This window comes from Colobus angolensis, unplaced genomic scaffold (assembly GCF_000951035.1).
Source record: "Colobus angolensis palliatus isolate OR3802 unplaced genomic scaffold, Cang.pa_1.0 Scaffold130, whole genome shotgun sequence".
In the NCBI taxonomy this organism is placed as follows: Eukaryota; Metazoa; Chordata; class Mammalia; order Primates; family Cercopithecidae; genus Colobus; species Colobus angolensis.
This window is the reverse complement of record NW_012114253.1, coordinates 2491135-2518095: the sequence shown is the minus strand read 5'-3', so window position 1 is coordinate 2518095 and position 26961 is coordinate 2491135. Positions and strand designations below refer to the sequence as shown.

At 40.8% G+C, this 26961-nt stretch overlaps 1 protein-coding gene across 1 annotated transcript in view; it reads left to right on the top strand.

Moving 5' to 3' along the window:
• Positions 1-26913, top strand: part of OTUD3 (OTU deubiquitinase 3) — a 27463-nt gene extending 550 nt beyond the window's left edge. Inside the window, exons 2-8 of the mRNA XM_011934070.1 lie at positions 7545-7693; positions 11863-11975; positions 15067-15189; positions 21355-21486; positions 22014-22110; positions 23533-23717; positions 24663-26913. Of these exons, the coding sequence (XP_011789460.1) occupies positions 7545-7693; positions 11863-11975; positions 15067-15189; positions 21355-21486; positions 22014-22110; positions 23533-23717; positions 24663-24839 (976 nt within the window). The 3' untranslated portion in view covers positions 24840-26913. The remainder of the gene's footprint in view (positions 1-7544; positions 7694-11862; positions 11976-15066; positions 15190-21354; positions 21487-22013; positions 22111-23532; positions 23718-24662) is intronic.
• The last annotated feature ends 48 nt before the right edge of the window (positions 26914-26961 follow it).

Here is a 26961-nt window from a genome sequence, read left to right as displayed (position 1 = left end):
GGCGACCGTCACCCGCTCGCGTCCATCCATTCATTCGGGCGGCCCGGGCGCCTCCCGCGAGCCAGCCATGCTCCGAGTGCAGGGTGTCCGGCTGCGAGCGAGGCGGACAAGCCTCTCGCCCCGAGACGCTCGCGGGGATCCCAGAGGGTCCTAATCATGGCAGACGCCGCGAGCGAAATAGAAAGTGGGTCCTGAGACCGTATGTGGGAGCAGAGTCACTGGATTGTGGCCAGGAAGGGCTCTCTGAAAGGTGACATTTAAGCTGAGTTCTGAAGGAATGAGATGGAGCCAGGCATTGGAAAAACAGTCATCATGACCATAAGACCAATCGAAGGAGTTTGAGTAAGCCCCGCTTGGTAGAACTCTTTACCTCCTTGGAGTCCTTGGTGGTTGGGTGATGCCCCCATTTACATTTGTGAAATTAGGTCGCCTGTTGTTTACTGAGCTGAAGTCAGCTTCTTTAATTCCTGCTTCCATGGGACTTAGTTTCTCTGTAAGCAAAGGTGCTTACCCAAGCCTTCTTGGGACTTAGACTGAATCCAGATCCAGCTTTTTTTAGGGAATGTGGAGGGAGAGAGTGGGGAGGAGGAAGAAAATTAGCTTCAAGAAAGAGGATATGCGCCAGGAACATGGATGGAAGAAGGAAAAGGGCCAGGAAGAGGGGAGAACAGTTAGGATCCCTATTGCAGGGGCAGGTAAAAGGAGATCTGGTTGTCAGCCCTGTCACTTTGGAAGAGAGAGTGTTAATAACAGCCTGGCTTTTGTTTTTTTCCTCCCAGTATTTGAGTGCTCAGGTCCTGCAGAGGGAAGACCAAAATGAAATTAAAGACCATACGGAATTGCCTTAGTTCATTATTATTGTTAATTTGTAGAGACGGGGATTTTGCTATGTTGCCCAGGCTGGTCTTGAACTCCTGGCTTCAAGCGATCCTCCTGCCTCGGCCTCCCAAAGTGCAGAGATTACAGGCATGCGCTACCACCCCCAGCCAGGAATTGCTTTAGATATTAACTGCAGAAGAAGGTGTTTTAAAAAATTTCACATTACATTGCAGCTTATTGATTAAGACCGAACTGGTCCTATTTCCCTTTCCCACCGTTCCTATATATGCTCATTGCTTCAGGCAAAAAGCGTTCACCCCACTTTGCTGCGTTGCTGTTTTTGCTTAAGATGCAGTTGGAACTTGATTACATTTACTCACCGTCATCTGGCATAGTGCTTGGTACATGGAAGGCAGTCAGTACATTTTTGCTGAATGAAATATAAAAATAATAGAGGGAGACCAGCTAGCCTAAGCATAAGCACAAGACACTGTTATAGAAACAAAAATACCATTTGAATACAGTGGAATTGCTGTGGAACATCGGGGCTTTTCCTTGCAAATGATTGAATTGTTTGTGTCTGCTGTACTGGATATGGTATTCTCAATGTCAGGGTGCCCGGGAAACTGAAGTACTCAATAGAAGGTTACTTAGGAGGAAGAATCAGCACAAGGAGTTGTAAACTGTTGAGCGGGCTTTCATAAGGTCATGGGAAACTTTGGGGGTATTACTTCTCTCTCTCCCCACACCCCCATACACACACAGCATACTTCTCAAGTTAATTCAGCACGCCTTAAGTAAGGTGCTGGGAATATGTTGATGACTAAGATAGTTAAGGACTTTATGGCCTAAGGTAGAAACATGTAACAGTGGGTCTCAGCTTTTTTGGTGTTAAGATCTCTTGGCATTCTTAAAAATTACTGAGAAACCCAAATAGCTTCTTTATATGGGTTATAGATATGAGTATTTACTATATTAGAAAGTAAAAGTTTTAAAACACAAGAATACACACACATTCCATTAGCTATCAGAGTGATAACTTCATGCATCAGGTAGCCTCTGAAAAACTCCACTGTGCACTTGCGAGAGAATGAGAATGAAAAAGGTACATTACATCTTAGTTTTGAACTCATGGATACTCTGAAAGCATATCAGAGACCTTCCCACATCTCCTGTCCCTTGGGCCACACTTTGAGAACAGATGATACAAATAATTAAAATACAGTTTGATATATTTTTATTAACAGTGACTGATTATAATGGTACTATTGAGAAGGAAAAGGCTACTACTCTGAATTGGCCAGGAAGGCCTTCTCATTCATTCTGTAAATACTCATTGAATTCACTGCTAGCTGCCTCTCAGACGGTGTCATACTCTGGGTCATGAACGACCAATAGGAGTACACCAAGAGAACATTCCCATCTGAGGAGGAGTGTATACAGAGGCACAAGGATGCAATGTTTTTGGGAGATCTACGGGTTGTTCAGGGTGACAGTAGTGTAGGGCACAAGGGTAGAAGTAACAAGCAATGAAGCTCGGCTCCAGAGACCAGCTGGACTGGAGTGCTCATGTCTCTCTTCCAAGATCCCTGTTCTTCGGACAGTGTTAGATAAAATGATCATATTTCCTCTTGTGTGGGCTTCATGGAGCTAACCACCTTCTGTTCACAAGTTCTTCATATGAGTTCCATTAGCTGGACTGTGGTTCAGCCCTTGTCAGTATCATAGTCCTTTCAAAGGTGGTGATGACAGACTTTATCACTGCAGGGGATGGTGTTTCCTGTGTATGTGATGGGCTGGCAGGTGTCAACAGATTCTTCTCCCTGCCCCCAGACAGAGTCTTGCTCTGTCACCCAGGCTGGAGTGTAGTGGCACGATCTAGGCTCATTGCAGTCTCCACCTCCTGGGTTCAAGTAATTCTCCTGCCTGGGCCTCCTGAGTAGCTGGGATTACAGGCACCCTCCACCACACCTGGCTAATTTGTTTGTATTTTTAGTAGAGATGGGGTTTCACCATGTTGGCGAGGCTGGTCTTGAAGTCCTGACCTCATGATCCACCCGCCTTGGCCTCCCAAAGTGCTGGGATTACAGGCGTGAGCCACCGCGCCCAGCCAACAGATTGTTTTATTAATATTTATTAAGGACTCGGTGAAATACAATGAAGTTAAAGACTATTAAAAAATCGTTGACATCTCTAGCGTTCCCTCTTTTCATTCAGATGTGATTACAATCTCGAGTAGCCTGATAGAGTATCTGTGGGCATGTTCATTGTTGGCAGTATGGTACCTGTAGCATTCTGGAACCCAAGGGGATTTAGGGATGAATTAGCCAATATCCTGTAATACAGCCTTTACATGGGTTGAGTCAGCTTAGCATAGATTAATCAGGGAGCTACTTAGAGGGTTTTGTAATGCTTCCTGGACCAGCTTCATATTTGGCGTGTTGTCTGGAAGGTGGACCCACATAAATTGGATTCATTTTTCAAAGCAAGAAAGAAGCAATTTAACCTTGATGTTGTCCTTAAAAACATGATCGGCTTTAGTGTGAAAAGAATGTATAACTCTATTTATTAGGCCGTACAGTATTAACATCCCTCTGAACTACATCTAGTTGTGTCTTACTAAATGTAGTTCTGAGTTACGTTACTCATTAGCAGTGTTCTAAAACGGAAACACTGAAGAATCACTAATTTTAGCTATTTATCTCTGTTACTAACAAGTAGTTTTATTTTTTAATTTTAGTTTTGTTTTTAATATTGTAGGATCATAGTAGTAGAAGGGCATTCACACATGTCATCTAGTTAGTGCCTGTGTCACCCGAACGGCAGTGCCATCTTTTGTGCCTCACTCAGTGGTTTTCAGTTGGGTGCCATGCTAGAATATCTGGGGAGGAACTTCTGAAACAGTTCAGGGCCTGGGCCCTCCCCTAGATCAACTACATCAGAATCTTAGAGTGGGGTCTGGTTATTGATTTTTTTTTTAAAGAATTTTACAGATGAGTCTTATATGCATCCATAATTGAGAGTGACTGATTTAGAGTCTAGATTCTTGACTAGTGTTTCTCAAACTTCAGCATGCAACGTAACCACCTGGAGTGCTAGTGAAAACACCTGGAAGGGCTACATTGCTGGGCTCCAACCCCAGAATGCCTGATTGAGTAGGCCTGGGTGGGCCCCAGAATTTTCATTTCTAACAAGTGCCCTGGGGATGCTGATGCTCCTAGTCAGGGAACACACTTTGAGAATCAGTGAGCTAGATCAGTGCTGTCTAGTGAAAATAGAATGTGAACCACCTATGTGATATTAAAATTTTTCTAGTAACCACATTAAAAAGAAACAGGTGAATTTTATTTTTTTATTTTAGTATATTTTATTTAAGCTATTGTATGTAAAATATTACTATTTTGACATAAAATTCTATAAAAAATTATTAATGATCTCTCATATTTTCTTTTTTTTTGGAGACAGAGTTCACTCTTGTTGCCCAGGCTGGAATGCATGATCTCAGCTCACCGCAACCTCTGCCTCCCAGGTTCAAGCTACTCTCCTGCGTCAGCCTCCCGAGTAGCCGGGATTACAGGCATGTGCCACCACACCCAGCTAATTTTGTATTTTTAGTAGAGATGGGTTTTTCCATGTTGGTCAGGCTGGTTTCAAACTCCTGACCTCAGGTGATCTGCCCGCCTTGGCCTCCCAAAGTGCTGGGATTACAGGCGTAAGCCACTGTGCCCAGCCGATGATCCCTCATATTTTCTTATATGACCTCTTCAGAATCTAGTATTTTACACAGTTAGCCCACCTCACTGCGGATTAGCCACGGCAGGTGCTCAGTAGTCACATGCGGTCAGCAACCACTATTAACACACATCTAGACAATTGCTGTGTATTGCTACTTATAGAAATTGGCAAAATCCTGAGTCTGTATGGTCTACCTCTATAGAGCTAAGGTGAAATTACCTTTTATTTGCCAAAATCTATGTCTCTGTGGCTTCCAGGTTTTAGTTTTATTATACAGGTATAATTTTAATTTCACATGACAGTTGGAGGTATTGCTCATGTCCCCCTGAGCCTTCTTTAGGCCAAACATCACTAGTAGTTCTTCATATTGTATTTAAAGCCACATCATCTTATCTGAACACGTCTCTCTCAAAATACAGTAGCTAGAATGGTACCCAGGACCCTAACTGTGGTCTGACCTCAAATAATAAAACTCCTTTTTCCACACATTTACTATTACGACTGCAGCCTAGAGAGCACATTAGGTTTTTTGGTGCGTGTGTTGCAATATCGTCTAATACTAAATTATTGCGCACTCAAAACATTTGCATGCTCTTTATGTAATTAGTTGTTTTTGTGAACTCAGATGCAAGACCTGCCTTATATCCCTGTAACACAGTGGTTCTCAAGCAGGGGTGGTTTTGCCCTCCAGGGGACATTTGACAATGTCTAGGGACATTTTTGGTTGTCACAGCTGATGGGGAGAGAGGTAGTGATGTGCTACTGGCAGGTAATGGCAGCGGCCAAGTAGTCTCCTAAACTTCCTACAGTGCACAGGAAGCCTCCCACAACAAAAAATGATCCTGGAATGTCAATAGTGTGGAGATTGAGAAGCCCTGCTGTAGGTAATGGTGAGATTGTGAACTCAGAAAGTGGCCCAGATCTCACAGAGGCCCTTTGGGCAGCGGTGCTTTGTTCTCATGAGTTTCTTGAGAGCTCTTGTTGGGCTCCCCTAGGGAAACCCAGGTCACTGGAGTGTTTGTTCATTACCTTGTAATCTTGTCAGAAGAGGAAGTGATTTGTCTGTTTTGACTTGTTTTTGGTGAGCTCAAAGAAAGTTTGGTAAGTATAGAAAAGCATATTTAAAAATGTAACAATTACTCTTAAATATTACTTTAGTTCTACTACCTAGGGGTAACTATGGCTATTATTTTGGTGTTGACATTCAAGTGAGAGCCACGTTATTTGGACTTGGATCCTGGGCCTACCACTTACTAGTTTTGTGACCTTGGGCAGGTTTCCCGTGAGGAATGGTAATAGGACCTTTCTCAGAGTTGTGAAGACTAAACATGTTTAATACATACATTGTGTTTAGAACAGTCCCTGGCACACTGTAAAAACTATTTAAGTGATTGTTTCTGTGTGTTTTCTTGGCATACGTTTGTGTGTGTTTCTGTCTGTATATGTATATAGCGTACAGATGAGTATGGTTGAACTCGTGGCATATACAGTTTTACACCTACTTTTTTGGAGAACATTTGCTTATGTTACTAAAAGTTCTTACCATACATACAACTGTAGAATACCATGAATTTTGGTACATTAAATGTAAAATAACTACATAAATTTATGATAAATCACGTCTCTTAAACTAAATTCGAGAGTAGACTAGTGGTGGCAGATGCTGATTAAGAAAAATTTGAGAGAAAAGCTTGACATTTAAATTATTTTATTGATTAGCTTACTTTTCCCTGTGGTTAAAAAAAGACTATCATTGTCAGATTTTAGCAAGACACCTCAGTCTAGCCTATAGAACTCTATGTTCCATTCCTTCTGGAATCTCGTCTTAGATTGTTGGAAAGCTTCTTGATTTTTAACTTATAGAATCTGTCTTAATTCTCCCTTCCCCTGCAAAAAAAAAAAAAAAAAAAAAAAAGTATATATTCTTATACGTTAGAAGAGATTCCAGCCTTTCTATAGCTTTCTGTTGAAAATTCACTCTTCTGAGTTGAAAAAAAAAGCCCTTTTTTCCTACACATTTAGACATGAAATCTTTCTGAAAGTGATGAGTTTATATTTTGGAATTACAGTGTCATAGTTTTTCATTTGGAAGAGTAAACAGTTGGGTGTAAAACTGGGCAACTGTTTGGCTTCAGAATTGTTTATTTCCGTAGTTTTAAGGATACCAGATTGTGTTTGTCTTGTTTGAGTCTCTGTGTATCTAAGCCTCTGTGTTTGTGATAATTTGGAATTTAGAAGCCTTTGAGGAGTTTGAAAGTAAAGATAACTCTTTCAGTTTATTACCAGTATTTTAATTTTAGAGAAACAAAATATGGTGTTTAAAGTTTTCATTTGGCAGGAACAACAATGGCATTGTTGCTCCCTGGGTGATCAGTGAGGAGGCGAGGGGGAAGTGTCTTTCCATAGTACAACTGTGTGTTGTCCAACTGCTTTCCTTCTCATGACTTTCTCCACTGTGTTCTTAGGACTCAAAACAGAGTATTGTTCGGTTGTTAGTATCGGGAGCTTCACAAATTGCTATTTTTGCTGTTTGTTAAATGAATGATTACTTAGCTGGGCAGCTGTAGTGGAACTTGTTTTAGAAAAGAGGCTGTAGATAAGACGTCATTTTGGAAGAGGATCTGCAAATCATTGCCCTTAGGCATGGAATGACCTGTAAGGTCTGGACCTTGTAGTCAGGTGGTTAGTGTATCACCGGCTCCACTTGTTGAAGCAGCTGAGGCCCAGGGAAGTTTAATGACTCTCCTGAGTCAGCTAGCTGGTACATGGGGAATAGAATCCTTGTTTGCTGCCTCTCAATAAGGTAATGTGGTTGAATATGCCCTGGTGCTGTCCCCCGTGGTCTTGGAAGAATCCTGGACTGTTAGAGTTGAGTCTTCACTTCTTTGTGCCCAAAATATTTCCATGGATGATCTGGCATGAAGCGTCATTGTTTTAGATGAACTAAGTTCATTTTTGAAAGGTCTTGACTCATGTTGTTGTTTTGACAGCAATTGCTTGTTCAGAGCTCTTGGTGATCAATTGGAGGGACACTCACGAAATCATCTCAAGCACAGACAGGAGACAGTGGACTACATGATAAAGCAGCGGGAAGATTTTGAACCCTTTGTAGAAGATGACATTCCTTTTGAGAAGCATGGTAGGTTCACTGTTGGACATTGGGTCCTTCAGGAGTAATGCATTGGGTAATTAAGTCCACTGGCATCCTCCACCCTCCCAGCCAAGGGTTTGGTTATATAAATCACGACCTTCATTTATTCAACAAGTAATTGTTTGCCTACTTGGTCGTCGGCGGCATGCTAGGTAGTTGGAGATCAGGTAGTTGTATATGCCCTTAATAAACATGATGATGATAATTGACCTGAAAGGTGATTCATGACTTCTTCCTCAGTGGGGTGGGAAAAGTAGGCTATGACATAGCTTGTATAGATTGATCCTATTTTTATTTATTTTATTTATTTATTTATTTTTATTTTTTTGAGGCGGAGTCTCGCTCTGTCGCCCGGACTGGAGTGCAGTGGCCGGATCTCAGCTCACTGCAAGCTCCGCCTCCTGGGTTTACGCCATTCTCCTGCCTCAGCCTCCCGTGTAGCTGGGACTACAGGCGCCTACCACCTCGCCCGGCTAGTTTTTGTATTTTTTTAGTAGAGACGGGGTTTCACCGTGTTAGCCAGGATGGTCTCGATCTCCTGACCTCGTGATCCGCCCGTCTCGGCCTCCCAAAGTGCTGGGATTACAGGCTTGAGCCACCGCGCCCGGCCGATTGATCCTATTTTTAAAAGGTATACAGACACAGTAGGAAAAGTCTGGAAAGATACTGTTTGTTTGTTAATTGTTAGCTTCACTTATTTTTCAGAAATTACTCATTCTCTTTAAACTTCTATAGAAGGGAGATAATAATAGCATCTATCTCATAGGGTTTTTGGTGAAGATTAAATTAGATAACAAAATTAAAATAAGCCCTTAGTAAGCGTTAGCCATCTGGGGATCGTGGGACTATGGTATTTTAAATTGTCTTCTCTAGACTTTTTTTAACTTTTAGATGATCATGTATTACTTTTAAAATTAGAAAAACCAATAAAATCATGTTAATTTCTCACCAAAACCCCAAACACAATATGTTTTCTTTGAGGCAAATCAGTTAGTGATTTTAGTTGGTTCCTATTTAATAGGCATAGATCTTACAGAAAATGCATATGAACTTGTAAACTTTAATTTCAACAAATATTTACTGAGAATCTACTGTGCTCTCTGCTGATATGTTTTACAAATGGCGTTGTCATCACAGGGCTTATAGTCTTTTCTTTCTGTTATCAGGAAAGGGGATTGATCCGTTGTTTTAGCGAGCTAACTCTGGAGGCCATGCCGAGAATGGATGGGGAGGGAGACTGAGCAGGGAAACTAGTTAGGTCTCCACACTGGCCAGATGAGAGTAGAGGAGGTCTCCATCACGGCAGCTACTGAGGATAATGAGTAAGGCCCAAACCAAGCTACACTTTGGCAGTGTAATTGACAGGACACATTGTCATCACCTTTGGGAATTCCAGAGGTTTAGAAGTGACCTCCCAGGAGGATAGAGGATAGAGGGAGGAGACAAGAGTGATTCTGAAGTTTCTGCTTAGGGAGTGGGTAGATGACTGTACTGTTAGCAAGAGAGGGCAGCAGGAGGAGAACATTTGGGAGGAAAGCTAGCAGTGATCCCAAAACCTTTCCCATTCCTCACTAGGAAAGAACTTACTCAGTAGGCACCAGACATGGAGCAACCAAACTTCCAGTGGGTGGTTTGTACCAATGACTGAGTTCAGATGGTCTCTCTTCCTGGAATTACTTTTTGGCTATCAGATAGACATAGTTTACTGGATAGTCAGCAGTTTACAAATTAAATGTATGTATATGGGACAAATTTTGTAGTTTAGTGCTGTACGAAATGAATTGTATCATTAATCCAGTGAAAACATCATTTTGGATGAAATGAGTTTTTAGTTTGTGATGTGAAACTCCACTTTGAACACTGTCAGTGAAGATCACATGGTGGATTTGGGAGTGTTACAAGATAGGGAACTCAGATCTTCAGTTGCCAATGTGATCGTCACTGTAGATGAACAGTGGAAAGGTGTTTTCTTGAAACGTCACTATGCATACCTGTTGCTTGGAGCTGCTTAAGAATTTGAGCATCACAGAAGTAAGACGTCACTTTGACGGCCAGAGCAGAAATGAGAAGAAACGTGGAAGTCTGCACATTGTCGTTGTGTGTCAGTTGAAGGCTTGGCTTATTACGTTGATCAGTCTTGAGTCATCGTTACCTGTTTTTAATGTCAGTGTGCCTACCTTGTTGTACTGGGAGATTCTCGAGCAGGGACTGTGTGTCTTTGTTTTGCGGTGTGGCAGTGCCCGGCATCTGGTAGGCATTCATAAAGTGTTTGTTGAGTGAATAAATGAATGGTTCACTAGACTGTTGAGGACCTGGTCACCCTTGCATCTGGCTGTATCTTTAGGATTATTCTTTTCTTTTAGACTGTGGCTTCAGAGAATCAGCAACATGTTTCCCCCAGCTGTACAGATATCCAGATCAGAGCCTGAGTATTCTTAATGTTTATCTTCCTCCCTCCTCATACCCCTTCATTACATCTTATCACTATACTTCAGTAGTTTTTCTTTCACTGCTATTACCCCATAAAATCAGACCTGTGTGGCCATTTGCTTAGATTTCCTGAATACTGTTTGGTATCATTGTCTCTTGATTGCCTCACTCTGTTTTTTACTTAACAGCCAGAGTGAGATCTAAATGTGTTTTTCCTCTGTCTAAAACCTGTTGGTGACTCCCCTATTGACCTCAGGATAGAGCCCAGACTTTTTAGTTCTTCATGATCTGGGATTTTCTTATTTCTCTGTCCTCATCTCTTGCCATTCCCCCCAGCGTTTTCTCACTTCCTCCACTTCTCCATCTCAGCATTCTCAGTTCCTGCCATACTGGAGTTTTCTCTCTCTCACATCTGTCTCTCCTCTATCCATTTCTCCTGTCTTAACTCCTCCTTGTGCTTTGGGTATTAGCTTAGTTGTCTCAGTTGAGAAGCTCCTCTGATACACCTTACCTCCCCCTCCTCAATTCCACGTTGGCTTATGTTCATCACCTGGAGTTAGCCAAGCTGTAGGGTTTGAGAGCACAGACCTTGCATGACTTCCCTCAACTTTTGGTACCATCTACAAGTTGGGGTCTCCCAGAACCTCCCTTAGATTCCATAATATGGTAGTAGTACTCACAGAACTCACTGAAAGCTATCATGCTAACAGTTACGGTTTGTTACAGGGAAAGGATACAGATCAATACTACTAACCAAAGGAAGGGATGCATAGGGCAGTCTGGAAAGGTTCCAGACACGAAGCTTCTGTTGTCCTCAGGGCATATTCTCATGGCATCTGTGTGTGACAGTACACACAGAATATTGTCACCTGGGGAAGCTTACCCCAACTTTGGTGTTCAGAGGTTTTTGCTTATTGATTTATTGTCTAAGTGGTTGAACTCAGTCTCCCCTCTCACCCTATCACCACCACAAAGGTCTGCTGCCGGATGTGGTGGAGGGGCCCATCATGAATAACAGATACTCTCATCACCTTTGGGAATTCCAGAGGTTTAGAAGTGACCTCCCAGGAGCCCAGCATAAAGGCCAGACCTCTCTTTGGACAAGGCCAAATTCTTACTATACATGCCCTTCCCAAAGCACTTGTGCATCATTAGTGCCTATCTTGTTTGCCCCTCACTGGTTGTGAACTCCGTGAGGGCAAATTGATGGAGTGGCTGAGAGCCAGGACGTTGGCATTGGGCTGCCTAGGTGAAACCTCAGCTCCACTGTGTACCAGCTCTTTGACCTTGGCACAGTTTTCAGCTATTCTGCATCTGAGTTTCCTCATGTATAAAATGGTATGTATAATAGTACTTGTCTATGAGATGTGATTAGACCAGTGCTTGACACATAGTAACCATTCAGTAATGCAAGCTGCTAAGATTACTGTGTTGATTGTTATGTTCCCAGTGCCTTTTATTGAGTTAGCATATTGGAAGTAATCAGTAAACATTTATTGAAGGAAGAAATAAATGGATCTTTACTTTATGAATGACTAGTGTTCTTCTCAGTAGCAGTCTTTGTATTGTTCAACCAGCTGAATTCCTAGATTCTGACAAAGTTAATGGACTTTTCCAGATCTATATCCTTGTTTCTCATTATTTGGAACTCAGTAAATACCAAAGCATGTTTGCATTTGGATTTTTCCACTATAAAGACATCGTTTTTCTTTCCTATTTCCATGCAGTGGCCAGTTTGGCAAAGCCTGGTACTTTTGCTGGCAATGATGCAATTGTAGCCTTTGCAAGAAATCATCAGTTGAATGTAGTGATTCATCAACTTAATGCCCCTTTGTGGCAGGTAGGTCACCTGTTTAAACATTTATCTTAAGCTCTTATTTATAAATCAGTTTTGGGAATATCTGAAGATGATGGGGCTTGACCTGTGAACATGGAATTATGCAGAGTAACTGGACTGTGAGCCTAACCAAAGACAATATTCTTGTGGTGGCTCAGAAGTAATCCCTATGCTATGTACAAATGGAGTCCAGAGTATAATTTAGAAATCTTTTAAAATGCTATACATATTCAACAGTCAGCTAGTTGGGCAGGTTGGGGACAGAGAACCTAGTGTGGAAACACAGGCTACCACTCCCTAAAGTCAGTGCTGCTTATTGCTTTGTACCTCAGCTCCTAAAGACTGAGCATGTGGTTTCTGTTAATTCCCCACCCACCCTGCCCTCCTCCACCACTCCCCGATTTCTCACTTTTACTAATTAAAAAGTTAAAATACAGTACTTGTAGAAAAGTTAGAAAATTGAAAAAGCTCATAAAGGGAAAAAATTTTATTAAAAATTGCATTTAAAATTTTATTGAATCACCCAGAGAGAGATTGCTGTTAATGTTTTAGTGAGTATTCCTGTCATTCACACACACTTAGCTATAAAAACATTGATACGTAACTGGAAAGGAACATACCACAATGTTTTTACACACTTTTAAAACACACACACACGTATCCATATCCACATACATATGGACACTTCTGTGTTATTAGCATAAAGGTAACAGTGCCCTTTTTTTCATATGACACCTGCATATATTCCTTTGTAAATTGCTCCGTCAGTCTTTGCTGATTAAAAATAGGTTTATAGGGATATAATTTACATGTAGCAAACTTCATCCTCTTCCAAGTGTACAGTTCTATGTGTTTTGACAAATAGTCATGTAGCCACCACTACTATCAACGCACAGACTACTGTGGAAAAAGCTATTTCCACGCTCTTTGTACTTTGTAGTCACTGGCCCCCTCCCCCAATACCCAGCCTCTTGTAGCCCATTCTCTGATTCGTCCTTGTAGTTTTGCTTTTCCAGAATGTCATATTAAAGAATGCAGCCTTTTGTCCCTGGCACAGTGTCCTTTTAACCAAATTATGCTACAACAAAATAAGATACTCCAGGGAAGGTGAGAAATTTTACCTTATGGGGATAGAATGAGCAGGAGTGAAACAGTATCTGCGTATGTTCTTTGGGGCAGTGTTGCAGATGTCCTGACATCAGGATACCAGATAGAGCTATCATATTTTCCATGGGGCTCTCTTTTCTAAGGGTGATGTTTGAGCAGGAATACTGGTTACTCCTTTATTCTATTTTTTGTCATTAAACTTACACTGTTTTGCAGAAGTTTTCAAAACCATTTGAATACCCAGCATAATGACCCTCACCTTGAGGGAGAGTACTCAGTACCAACTCAGTAATCAGCTTGGCTTTTCCTCCATTGATGACTTTTTTCCCCGAAGTTTCTTAGTTACCTAGGTAGTTGTGGAAGACAATTCTGCATAGGTAAAATTTTTTTCAAATATAGTTCTGTAGTGTTCTGTTTCATAAATTCCTGAACATTGAAAGTACATCTTTTTGAAATAAATTTACTAATATTTCCATTGGCTCCCCCTATGTCTTCCTACCCCAGTGAAGCATCTTACAAAATTTAAGAACTGAAACTGCATTGGTTGCTACTGTCATGGTTATGAGCTCTTACATTAATAAAGAGTAGGCTTACACTCATACCATGGAGTTATTGAAACCTGCATTTTTTTTCTGGTTATAATTGGAATATGTGTTCCTGTGAACAGTCTAGATGTATGTAACATAGAATGTGAAAGTCCTCTGTAATCTGCCCATGAAAGTCACAGTTAACAATTTGGTGAATATTCTTCCAGTTATGTTTTCTATTCATCTGTTCTATTCATGTATATATTATTATTATTATTAAGTATGTAAGTGCTTTAGGGATTATGTCATTCAAAGATTCTAATAAACTGTTTCCTTTCACATAGCTCTTCCTGGGAGACAAATGGTACTCTCTATTTTGTGTGTGTCTAAACCAGACTTTCTGCATTTGAGATCTATGTATTCTACTGGAAAAACCTTCCACAGTACTGACATCTAGACTTGTGTGGTTCCACAGTACTGACATCTAGACTTGTGTGGTTCCTGCTTGTTCCATGGTTTTTGCTTTGTTTTTAGATCATGGATACTGTTTAAATTAAGGGTAGTATCTTACTGCCTGTGATTTTCAGTAAAAAGAATGTGCTGATGTTTTGAAGTTTAAACAAAGGAACCGTTACTGGGCTTTCTAAGGGACAAAGTCAGAATGAGAGTTTCTGTGGAGGTGGCGAGTTTTATTTGGGGTATGCCCAGACCTTAGGGCTTCTGTTCTGCACGACTCTAGGGAGCCCCATTCTTGTGCTGTGCGTCAGGGGGTTAGCTCACATAGAATACCTTGTGGTGGTGCCTCCAGGGTTGAGCAGTGCAGGCCATACTACTTCATGTAATTGTGTTTTGAAGTTGATGTAGGTGGGAGGTTTGGGTTTGTTGATAATGTTTCTCACTTAGGTGGTTAACAGAAAATGCTATTTTCGTTTTAATGAAAGGGGTGGATTTACCTTGAAGCTAATGAAGTGTCAGGCCACTCATTTCTAGGACTCCCTTTCTAGGTCTTGGGAGAGGTTCTACCAATTTTATATTTATAATTTTGCATTTTTTTTTTTTTCTCAAAGAGCCTTCAAATAGTTAGGGCTTCAAGCTCAACAAATCTGGATCTGCCCCTGGGCTTTCCCCTTGGAAGGGGCTTGTATATTAGAGGGGCTAAGAGGTAATAAAGCCTCTGAAGCTTAAGCTTATTTAACTTCATTGCAAGTCTGTCCCTCGTTTTTGAATTTCTTACATGGATTTATTTCCATAGAGTTACATATTAAATAAGCATATAGAAGCATACACGTGTAGGAAGGAGGTAGTTTGGAAATTGCTTGTGACATATCTCAGGCATGTTCCCAATTAGTGTCTGCATAGACCTGCTGACTGGGCTTCCTCAGCAGTCCAGGTGGGCGTTTCTCTCCACAAGTTGACAGTGTTCAGATCCTCACTAGCATGACCCCTTCTTTTGTCTACAGATTCGAGGTACAGATAAAAGCAGCGTAAGGGAGTTACACATCGCATATCGGTATGGAGAGCACTACGACAGCGTTCGGAGGATCAATGACAACTCGGAGGCACCTGCACATCTCCAGACTGATGTGAGTGAGGCCTCGGTTTTCTCTCGTTTTCTCAGCCCTGCAGGAAACGGGTTAAGAGCTGGATATCTGGCGCTAAAAACCTGTGATGTTTTTGTGGAAAGTTGGCGTTAAGAATCTGTGGGCCTGATTTTAAAAATATTTTTTATTTCTTAGTTTAGGTGAGAGTGATAGATAAAATTGCTTATTATTTTGCTTTTTCTGATAGTTGATAGTTATGATTGTGTGTGTATAAGATGCATGGAATTTTAAAATTATTTTTATGTTTTGAAATTAATCTACACTTTTTTTTTTCTGGAGACGGAGTTTCGCTCTTGTTGCCCAGGCTGAAGTGCAGTGGTGCGATCTCGGCTCACCACAACCTCTACCTCCCCGGTTCAAGCGATTCTCCTGCCTCAGCCTCCCGAGTAGCTGGGATTATAGGCATGCGCCACCACACCTGGCTAATTTTGTATATTTAGTAGAGATGAGGTTTCTCCATGTTGGTCAGGCTGGTCTCAAGCTCCTGACCTCAGGTGATCTGTCCACCTTGGCCTCCCAAACCGCTGGGATTACAGGGGTGAGCCACTGTGCCCAGCCTAATCCATGCTTCTTATCTGAAATCTGAAAACTATAGTAAAGGTAAAGAAGAAAATAAAAAACACATAAAGTCAACTCAGCTACCTGAATGTACATTTTGTTACTGTTTTGGTAGATTTATTTTCAGTCATTTAATGCTTTAAAACATGGTTGACATTGTATTTATATAGCTTTGTTTCCTGTTTTTAAAAATTAACATTATTGCAGAAACTTTTTCTCCTGTTTTTACACATGATCCAAAACCATTTTTTTCAAACAGTTTTATTTATTTTTTAAGATAATGCACTTCAGCCTGTTGCCCAGGCTGAAGTGCAGTGGCACCATCACAGCTCACAGCAGCAGCCTTGTCCACCTGGACTCCAACGATCCTCCCACCTCAGCCTCCTGAGTAGCTAGGACTACAGGTGTGCACCACCATGCTTCGTTAATTTTTTAATTTTTTGTAGAGATGAAGTTTCACTATGTTGCCCAGGTTGCCAGGGACCCAGGTTGAGTCCAACTCCTGGGCTCAAGTGATCCTTGTACCTTGGCCTTCCAATGTGTTGGGATTACAGGTGTGAGCCATGGTGCCTGGCAATTTTAATTCCTGAATAGGTCATATTTGTCCATGGATTAGAATTCAAAATATATAATGGGATATATAGTGAAAGTCACTCTCCTACCCTTGTACTTCAGCCATATTGTTCTCCCTGGATGCAGTCAGTGGTATTAGTATATCATAAAATCTCCTATGGTTTACATATCAAGCAAATATATGTGTATGTGCACATATTCCACTTTTGCCATTTTTACACTACACTCTCCCCACTACTACTTGTAGCATCCTGCACATCCCACACATACATCCTGCACTGTGCTTTTTACATTTAATGTGTCTTGAGATTTAATTCATGGTAGTACATAAGGAACTTCCTGTATCCTTTTTAAAGGCTGCGTAGTATCCTGTTCTATAGATGCATTATAATATTTTTGACCACTCACTTACCGATGGGCTTTTAGGTGGCATCTAATCCTTTGCTATTACAAGCAGTGTGCAGTACTTTTTATGTACCTCATTTCACACGTGTATCTGTGGAACACATTCCTAGAAGGTCCTTGCCACATCAGAGGATGTTGATAGGTATTGTCAAATTACTTTCTAACAAGATTTCACCAGTTTAAGCTCCCACCTGCCGTATGTGGCTCTTTTCCTGCAGGGTGCACTTTGTCAACATAGTGTTAACAAATTTTTAAATCCTTTTCATTGTTAAGGGAAAAATTGTTTACTTAACCTAGTTTTAATTTGCATTTCTCTTATATATGCATCTTTTCCTGTGTTTAAGACATTTCTATTTTCTTTTTTGTAAATGGTGTTCATTTTCTTTCCCCATTTTTTCCGCATTATGTTGTCTTAATGATTTTGGGGAGCTTTTTATGTATTAGGGAAATTAGCCTCTGTCTGTGATATGAGTTGCAAATAGGTTTTTGCACTCTGTCATTTGTCTTTTTCTTTCTCCTGTGGTCTTCGCTATGAAAGAATTTTAGATATTTTCATGGTTAAATTTGTTAATGATTTTATTATATGCCCTTTCGATTCTGGGTCATACCTACGAAAGTCTTTCCCACTCTGAGGTTAAAAGTAATTGTCCCATAGTTTATTCTAGTACTTTCATAGTTTCACTTTATTTATTTATTTATTTTTTGAGACTGGGTCTCACTCTGTTGCCGAGGCTGGAGTGCAATGCCATGATCATGTTTCACTGCACCCTCAACCTCCCAGGCTCAAGCGATCCTCTTGAGTAGCTGGGGCCACAGCTGTGCACCACTATGCCTGGCTAATTTTTTATTTTTTGTAGAGACAGGGTCTCACTTTGTTGCCCAGGCTGGTCTCTAACTCCTGGACTCAAGCAACCCTCCTGCCTCGGCCACCCAAAGTGTTGAGATTGCAGGTGTGAGCCACTGCACCCAGCTTATAGTCTGACTTAAAAAAAAAAATTAAATCTTGGCTTCTTTTGGAATTTATATTCATATAAGGGTGTGAGGCTATGGATCCAATTTTATATTTCCCTTGTGATTACCTAGTTGTACCCAAACCATTGATTAATTTTACATCTTTTCTCCACTGATTTAAAATGCCACTGTCTTTCCATATACTCAATTCCCATATGTATTTGGGTCTATTCCTAGACATTTGGTTCTGGTCCACTGATCTCCCTGTTCACATGTTGATGCCTCATGGTTTTAGTTGGTATATTTTAAAATCTGGTAGAATTTTTCACTCATAATTAATTTTCTTTTTTAGCGTTTCCTTATATATTCTTGCCTTTTTTAAAAAAAACAAAATGAGGCCAGGCGTGGTGGTTCATGCCTGTAATCCCAGCACTTTAGGAGGCCGAGGTGGGCAGATCACGAGATCAGGAGATCAAGACCATCCTGGCTAACATGGTGAAACCCCTTCTCTACTTTATACAAAAAATTAGCCAGGCAAGGTGGCGGGCGCCTGTAGTCCCAGCTACTTGGGAGGCTGAGGCAGGAGAATGGCGTGAACCCGGGAGGCGGAGCTTGCAGTAAGCAGAGTTGGCACCACTGCACTCCAGCCTAGGTGACAGAGCGAGACTCTGTCTCAAAAATAAGCAAACAAACAAATAAATAAATAATAAATGTTAGAATCAGTGTGTCTAGTTCAAAAGAAATACTATTGAGTTTTTTTTTGTTTTTGTTTTTGTTTTTGAGACAGTCTCGCTCTGTTGCCCAGGCTGGAGTGCAGTGGTGCAATCTCACCTCACTGCAACCTCTGCCTCCCGGTTTCAAGCAATTCTCCTGCCTCAGCCTCCCGAGTAGCTGGTAGCTCGCCACCACCCTCGGCTAATTTTCGTATTTTTAGTAAAGATAGGGTTTCACCATGTTGGCCAGGCTGGTCTTGAACTCCTGACCTCAAGTCATCTGCTCGCCTTGGTCTCCCAAAGTGCTGGGGTTACAGGTGTGAGCCACTGTGCCCATCCCTATTGAGTTTTTTAAAATTGGAATCTCATTAAGTTAATAGAGTAATTTAAGGAAAAGCTGACATCTTTCTGATGTTGAGTCCTTTATTATTTAATTGACTTTGTGATCCTTTGGAACATTTTCTTCATATAGATCTTGCCCATTTTTTGTTGAGTTTATTCTAAGGAGGTGTTTTGTGCTTTTTGTGTATTGTAAAGAGATCTTTTATATTTTCTAGTTGGTTATCATTTGTCTATGAGAGCTGTTAATTAACAAAATGTTAATTGCATACTTAGGTATCCCACAGAACCCCTCTCTTTTTAAAAATTAAGACAAAATTCCCATAACATAAAATTAATCATTTAAAAATATACAGTCCAGTGGTACTCAGTACATCCCTAGTGTTTGTTGTACAGCCACGTCCTCGGTCTAGTCCCGAAATATTTTCATCACCCCAAAAAGAAAACCTCATGCCCATTAAGCAGTGACTCCCAATTCCCCCTGTCCCCTAGCAATCACCAGTTTGCCTTTCTTCTCTGTGAATTTGCCTATTCTGGACATTTTATGTAAATGGAATTATATGTGACTTTTTCTTTGTGGCTTCTTTCCTCAGTATAATGTTTTTGAGAGTCATTCATGGCGTAGCATGTATCAGTACTTCATTCTTTTTTATGGCCGAATAATATTCCATTATATGGAGAGATGATTTTTTGTGCATCTGTTCATCTGTTAATGAGCATTTGGTTGTTCCCACCTTTTGGCTATTGAGAATAGTGCTGGTGTATTTGTGTACAGTATTTTTACGAATACCTATTTTCAGTCTTTTTGTATATACCTCGGAGTGGAATTGCTGGGTCATATGGTAAACCTAAATTTAACTTTTTGAGGAACTGCCAAACTGTTTTCCACAGCAGCTGCACTGTTTTTCTTGCCAGGCTTTGTTTTCTCTTCATCCTAACATTTGTAGTTTTTTTCTTAAATGGTCATCCTACTTAGTATCTTAAAGTTTTTGTTTTTTGAGACGGAGTCTTGCTCTGTCGCCCAGGCTGGAGTGCAGTGGCGTGATCTCGGCTCACTGCAAGCTCTGCCTCCTGGGTTTACGCCATTCTCCTGCCTCCGCCTCCCGAGTAGCTGGGACTACAGGCACCCACCACCACGCCCAGCTAATTTTTTGTATTTTTAGTGGAGACGGGGTTTTGTCGTGTTAGCCGGGATTTCATCGTGTTAGCCAGGATGGTCTCGATCTCCTTACCTCGTGATCTGCCCACCTGGGCCTCCCAAAGTGCTGGGATTACAGGCGTGAGCCACCGTGCCTGGCCAGTATCTTAAAGTTTTGAATTGCATTTTCTTAATAGCTAATGACATTGAACATCTTCTCATGTGCTTTTCAGCCATCTGTATATCTTTGGAGAAATGTCTATTCAAGTCTTTTGCCTATTTTTTAATTGATTCTGCCTTTTTGTTTTTGAGTTGTAAGAGTTTTTAATATATGCTAGATGCTAGAGTCTTACCAGGTATATGATTTGCTGTAATTTTTTCGGTTTGCAGTAGTTTTTTTTTGTTGATTCTCTTGTTTCAGTTACAGAATTATATCATCTACAAGGACAGATTACTTTTTTCTTTTTAATTTTATACTTATAATTTATTTTAGCTAATGGCTTTGGCTGTTACCTCCAAAATATTGTTAAGTAATAATGGTGGGAGTGATGATTGTGTTTATTCCTTTAGTGGGAACGAAGACGTCATTCTGTGGATTTACAGTGGTTATTTAACCATACGCATACTATAAAGCCTTTCGGTGGTTTTGTTATTCACTAGTATAAGTAACACTGTTAGCCCTTTTACCTAAATCTTTTCTTTTCTTTTCTTCTTTGAGACAAGGTCTAGCTCTGTTGCCCAGGCTGGAATGCAGTGGCGTGATCTCGGCTCACTGTAGCCTCCACCTCCTGGGCTCAAGCCATCCTCCCACCTCAGCCTCCTGAGTAGCTGAGACTACAGGTGCATGCCACCTGTAGTGCCCAAATAATTCTTTGTGTTTTTTTGTAGAGACAGGATGTCACTTTGTTGCCCAGGCTGGTTTTGAACTCCTGAGGTGAAGTGACCCACCCCCATCAGCCTCCCAAAGTGCTGGGATTACAGGTGTGAGCCACTGCACGAGGCCCATAAATCTTTTCTCTATTTGATATTATTTCCTTTGGCTAAATTTCAAAACTGAAACTACACTGGGCCAAAGACTCCTGTAACTCTTTGTCAAATTCTTAGGGTTTAATTTTATAATAGAATGCTTTGTATTAACATTCTGAGGAATATACTGCACATTGCTGGAGTCCACTATACTTTTACATTCAAAAAATAGAGCTGTCTTTGCCCATTTACCTATCTCCCTGCATTAGTGGGAAGCAGAAGAAGGTGGTTGAGCATCTACAGAGGAATGATTTTAGCTTTTCTGATTTAAGGCCCAGGTTGTAAAGGTCTCATGGATTCCAAGTGAACTGTTCTTTGTGGCTTTAGCATTTGGATTGACAAGTTTCGCTGGGTGCTTTTCGAGATTAGAGTGTCTTGTGTTGAAGATTCTGAACATAGTTTGATTCTCAACATAGTTCCCTGATTATTATTTGTTTCCTTTAGTTTCAGATGCTTCATCAAGATGAATCAAATAAAAGAGAAAAGATCAAGACAAAGGGAATGGACTCTGACGACGACCTGAGAGACGAAGTAGAGGATGCTGTCCAGAAAGTTTGTAATGCAACTGGATGTTCAGTTAGTATTTCTGTCATGCAGGAATGATTTAGAAGCAAGCGTTGCTGTGCCTAGCTTACGTGTTGCTGTGCCTAGCTTACGTGTTGCTGTGCCTAGCTTACGTCTTAGTTCGTAGCACCTCTCCAGCATATCAGCACCTTGTGGGGCAAAATAGGCCCATGAGATTTATAGTTCGATTAGCGTATGTGGCTTAATGAGAGCTTATTCATTTCCCTGTTGTTTGCTAGACTTCACTCAATACTGCTCAAAATTCTCAGGAAGTATGTGGATTTAATTTTTCCTGACTACTGTTTACAGTAGTACAAATGCAGTTTTATAGAGGGAGTTCATTTATAAATGTACGTTAGATGGTTATTTCAAGGGACCAGCCTTATTGAAAATTGACATTTTCTAAATGGAAAAGGTCCTGAAACCTTGTCTTAATTCTATTACATCTTTATGTTTATGATTATTGAAGTATAGAGCTAGGCAGAAAAATATACCCAGAGTTTTGAAGTGATTTTTTTGTTTGTTTGTTTCTTGGATAGGATTTTAATTTAATAGTCCAGAACCTGGAAGCTGAAAATTATAATATTGAATCTGCAATAATTGCCATGCTTCAGATGAACCAAGGGAAGAGAAATAGTAAGTCCATGAGTAATATTTATAGGCCTTCAAAATGGTTGTGTTGGTAATTTTCCAAATACTTATTTTTAACCAAGTCACAGGTGGTAACTGTTCTGTCATTCATTTAGGAGTTATTTATTGAGCACATTCTGTATGCAGACAGTTTTTACTAGGTCCTGGCCCTGCTTCAGGGGGAGTGTAGTTCAGGCGTGGAGGGTGGATGGTGGAGACAGGTAAACTGGTGTGATAGTACATAATGGGGTGGGAGTGCAGGGTGCTGGGGGACGCATCAGGGAAGAATTACCCGGTTTAGAAATAAGATGCCCTTAGAAGACCAAAATGATAACCAGAATTGTTTTCCTGGTGGAAATATTTAGATTTCTATTAACTTGTGATAATTTTGATTTTTTTTTTTTTTTTTTTTTTTTAAACATGAACCAAGTTTAATTTTGTGACTCGGGGAAAGAAAAGAGATGTAAAGGCCGGGTGTGGTGGCTCACACCTGTAATCCCAGCACTTTGGGAGGGTGAGGCGGGTGGATCACGAGGTCAGGAGTTCGAGACCAGCCTGACGAACATGGTGAAACCCCATCTCTACTGAAAATACAAAAATTAGCTGGGTGTGGTGGTGGGTGCCTGTAATCCCAGCTACTCAGGAGACTGAGGCAGGAGAATCGCTTGAACCTGGGAGGTGGCGGTTGTAGTGAGCTGAGGTCGCACCACTGCACTCCAGCCTGGGCAACACAGTGAGACTCCGTCTCAAAAAAAAAAAGAGATGTAACATCTTATTAACTTCTCAAGTCATTTATTTAAAATGATATCAATAAATACTGATTGCCAGATGTTACATGTCAGATACTGTTTCTGGCATCATAGTTCTCCATGTGATGAGGTTATTTTATTATCCACTATGTATTGGCTGTACTTTTAGAAATCTGTAAGTAAGTTGGTCTTTGAGACTTTAAACAGCACCCTCCAGTGATCTGTGCTGTTCAGTATAGTGTGTACCTGCCACTTGTGCAGTGAGACTGGGGAGCTACATTTTAAATGTTTAATTTTAATTTAAATGTAAATGGCCGTGTATAGCTAGTGGCTAATTGGACAGCACAGCTTTAGCACCTGTTTCTTTTCTCGATTTTGGGTGCAAATGTAAGACTTTCCCATAAAAATTCATGTTAAAACATAATTTATCTAAAAAGCACTCTGCTGGTGGGAAGCTGATCAAAAGACTGGTCAGTATGTTATTTTAAAATTTATCTTCCCACTTTTACCAACTTTTTCTTCCTATGTTTCCCACTGTCTTGACATGAGAATTTGTCTCAAGGAAACTTACTTCCCCTGTGGCCAAAGTAGGGACCCAGGTAATTTTGGAATCATTAATACAGTAATCACCCTGTGTAACTCAGGTTCTCAGTTTTAATGAAATATCTTTCTTTGGAAGATGCAGAAGAGAATCTTGAGCCCACTGGTCGAGTGCTGAAGCAGTGTGGCCCTTTATGGGAGGAGGGTGGCAGTGGTGCCAGAATCTTTGGAAATCAGGGCTTAAATGAAGGCAGGACCGAAAACAATAAGCCACGGGCCAGCCCTAGTGAAGAAAACAAAGCAAATAAAAACCAGCTCGCAAAGGTATGTAAGATGGGGTTGAAAGGGCAGGTGGTGGGCAGGTGTAATTCTGTGGCAGTGGTAGGAGCTTGAGATAATTCTATTTGTATTTTCCTTCTGATTTATAAGAGTAGTGTGGAAAATCTGGGGAATGCATAAAGATACATCAAGAAGTAGAATGACGTCACTTACCCTGTTTGGTGTATGCAGTGACAATTGGGAGGAAATATACTCTGAAATTGTCCTCAGTGTACAAATGAAAAGCCTCGTTTTCCCAGCTAACATTACTGTACGTGTGGGCTCTTCCCATGTTTATCCATGTTTTTTATAAATGCCATGATCTACAATGAACACCTTTGTGTATAAATCTTGGGTTTTTGCATAATTATATTGGATAAAATCCTAGAAGAGGAATGAACAGGTTAAAGGTCATGGATACGTGAATCTTTTAAAGGCTTTTGGTAAATTGTCAAGTGCTTTCCAGAAAGGTACATCTCCCTCCCTGCCCTTCACTCCCACAGGTAGTATGTGACATCTTCCATTTTACTGAATTTGGAATCATTTTAAAGATTTTCACCAAGAAGTTCTGAGCTCAAAATGCCACAGTGTACAAAGCCACAGCAGAGGCAAAGATGCAATAAGCTGAGGATTTTGTCAGAATTACCTGGGGCATTCAATTATGTGGGGAAAAGTGTCCTCTGACACATGTGTGTGTTACCTCTTGCTGGATGAGGGCTGGTTTCTTTAAGGGAAGAATGGAATTGATTTTGTTCGCTAGTTCAGCAAGAAAATATGAATTTAAATATAAATTTGAGCGGTAGTGGACAGTAAATCATCTTTGGCGTCTTAGATTGTTTTTCCCTGTTGCTGCTGAAAAGCAATCTGTGCCCTTTGCCACCATCTCCCTTCTAGCAGGTGGCAGCTTGAGCCCCCATACTGCCTACTCACCACCGCGGCCTTCTCTCTCAGGTCACAAACAAACAGAGGCGAGAACAGCAATGGCTGGAGAAGAAGAAGCGGCAGGAGGAGAGGCACCGCCACAAAGCCCTGGAGAGCAGAGGTAGCCACAGGGACAACAACAGAAGTGAAGCAGAGGCGAACACACAGGTCACCTTGGTGAAGACCTTTGCTGCTCTGAACATCTGACCCTCTGGCCTCTTGGGAGTTGTAAGAAGTGGCTGGAAAAGGATTGCTGTGTGCAAGACTTTCCAGTGAGGCCGTCCTTTTATGAAACGAAACACAACCAACAAAGCCCACACATGAGCTCACACACTGAGTTAGTGTCCTTCGAGCTGCCTCTTTTTTTGTTCAAAGTTTTATTAGTGATATGTTTTGTTTTATGAAAATGCAGTGAGGCCATTCATATTCTGTAATACAAAATTAAAATACTGAGTTTTAGGGGCAGATAGGTCAGAAAAAACCTTTTAAGTGGTGGCTTTATTTGACCGAAAATCAGACTTCAGTGACCCTAGGATCTTTCCTTAACATTTGGGGTGAGTTTTGCTGTAATTGTTCATGAGTAGTTTAGAATAATTGTTAGAAATTGAGAATGACAAGTTTCCTTAGTTTCTCTTTCATTTTCAAACAGATACTAACATATAGGGTAGCTTATAAATGATCTTCAACTCAGGAATATGCTTTGATTTACTTTCTTCTAATCCAAGTTACTCGGAAAATAATTCAGGAATTGTTTTCCCAAAGTTACATGAGGGTTGTGGCCTGCAATCAGGATGGAAATTAACCGCACTTCTCTCCTTCCTGATTCTGATGTTATTTCAGATGGGATGTAGGGGCTGTTAATTCATTTGCACTCAAGCCGTATGATAAATGCAGCTGACTGTTAATTAGGCCTGCACCTTGTTGGGAAGTTGACAGTGGTGTTGGGTTTTTGGTATTTGTTTCCTGACAGTGGGGAGATGGCATGTTACTACTTGTGATACAGTTCTGGAATTCTGATAGTATGTAGAGCAGGGTCTGTAGTTGTAACAGGAGAAGAACTCCTGGGGTTTTGCCTAAGAGGAGTCTAAATAATTATGTTTTTATAGAAGAAGGCTGGAAGAATAAGGTTTTTCCATGTTCACATTTTAAATGATGATTTTCTTCCCTTCTGTTCTAGACGTCTAGATGCCTTCAGAGAGATACATGATAACTTGACCTTATAGGTCGCTAAACTTAGTATTGTGGAAATTAAATCTTATAAAATGCCACATGTATTTCTTTTTATTTAAGCCCTGTTTGGCATTTCGAAGTTGGGAAAACTCCAGCATCTGCTGGGAGTTGTTGGACCAGCAGAGTTGGTTGACTTAGGTTGGACTAGCAGGGAAGAGAATATACTTTGGTTAAGGCCTTCTAATGACTCTTCAGTTCTGAAATAGACAGACTTGAGCAATGGAGAGATGTCATTCCTAAAACTGAGTTGGTGGATGTGCACTTAAGAACCATAACATCCGAGGTGGCCCATCGTGGATAATCTTTGTCTTTTGGGACTTAATACTTGGGCAAATAATTGATGCTGAGTTGAAAGTTAAATTATTAGTTATCTTCCCCACCCCTCACATTTCACAATTAGAAAAATTCGGAGGCAAAGTGATAACTAAAAAGTTTGGTAGTTCCTGGAGTCGTCAGATTGTCTTTATCAGCAGGCCATTTGCTTTCTTTAGTTTCACTGCTATCTTTTGATTTTGTTTTTGACTTTGGTGGCTTTTTGTAGTTGGAGCATCAGTAGTTTCTTGGAATTGCTCCTAGGACATTGTGATTTGGATTCTTCTTGGGTACAGTACATTGTAAAATTTAGCAGATTAAAAAAAGTGCACAGCATTTTTTCTGTGCACATCGCAGAGCCCTGAGCTTGAGGCTGTGTTGCTGTACTCATTCCAAACGAATGAAAGATCTCTGTTGCCTTACTCTACTGGAGTGGGATCGAGAGTGCGTTAGGATCTATGGTTGTCTTAGTTTTCAACACTGGGCAGATTCCTGACTGGCTGAGTGTTTCTGAAGAAGACGCTTTCCTGTCTGTTTTGTACTGCTTGAACTCAGAGGCCAGATCCTCTCAGAAAGACAAGATTGTATGCCAGAAATTCAGATTAGCAGTCAGCTTAAGAGAGACTCATTGTCAGAAGTAGTAGAATTGCTTTATTTACATGGTTAATGAAGGTGGCCTTGGGCCCTTTTGGGTTTTAGAAGTTTTAGAAGCTGCTAAAAAGTTATTAAAGAATATTGGTAACATTTATTTATAAATTATCTAATTGTGATAATAGGCTTCAGCATT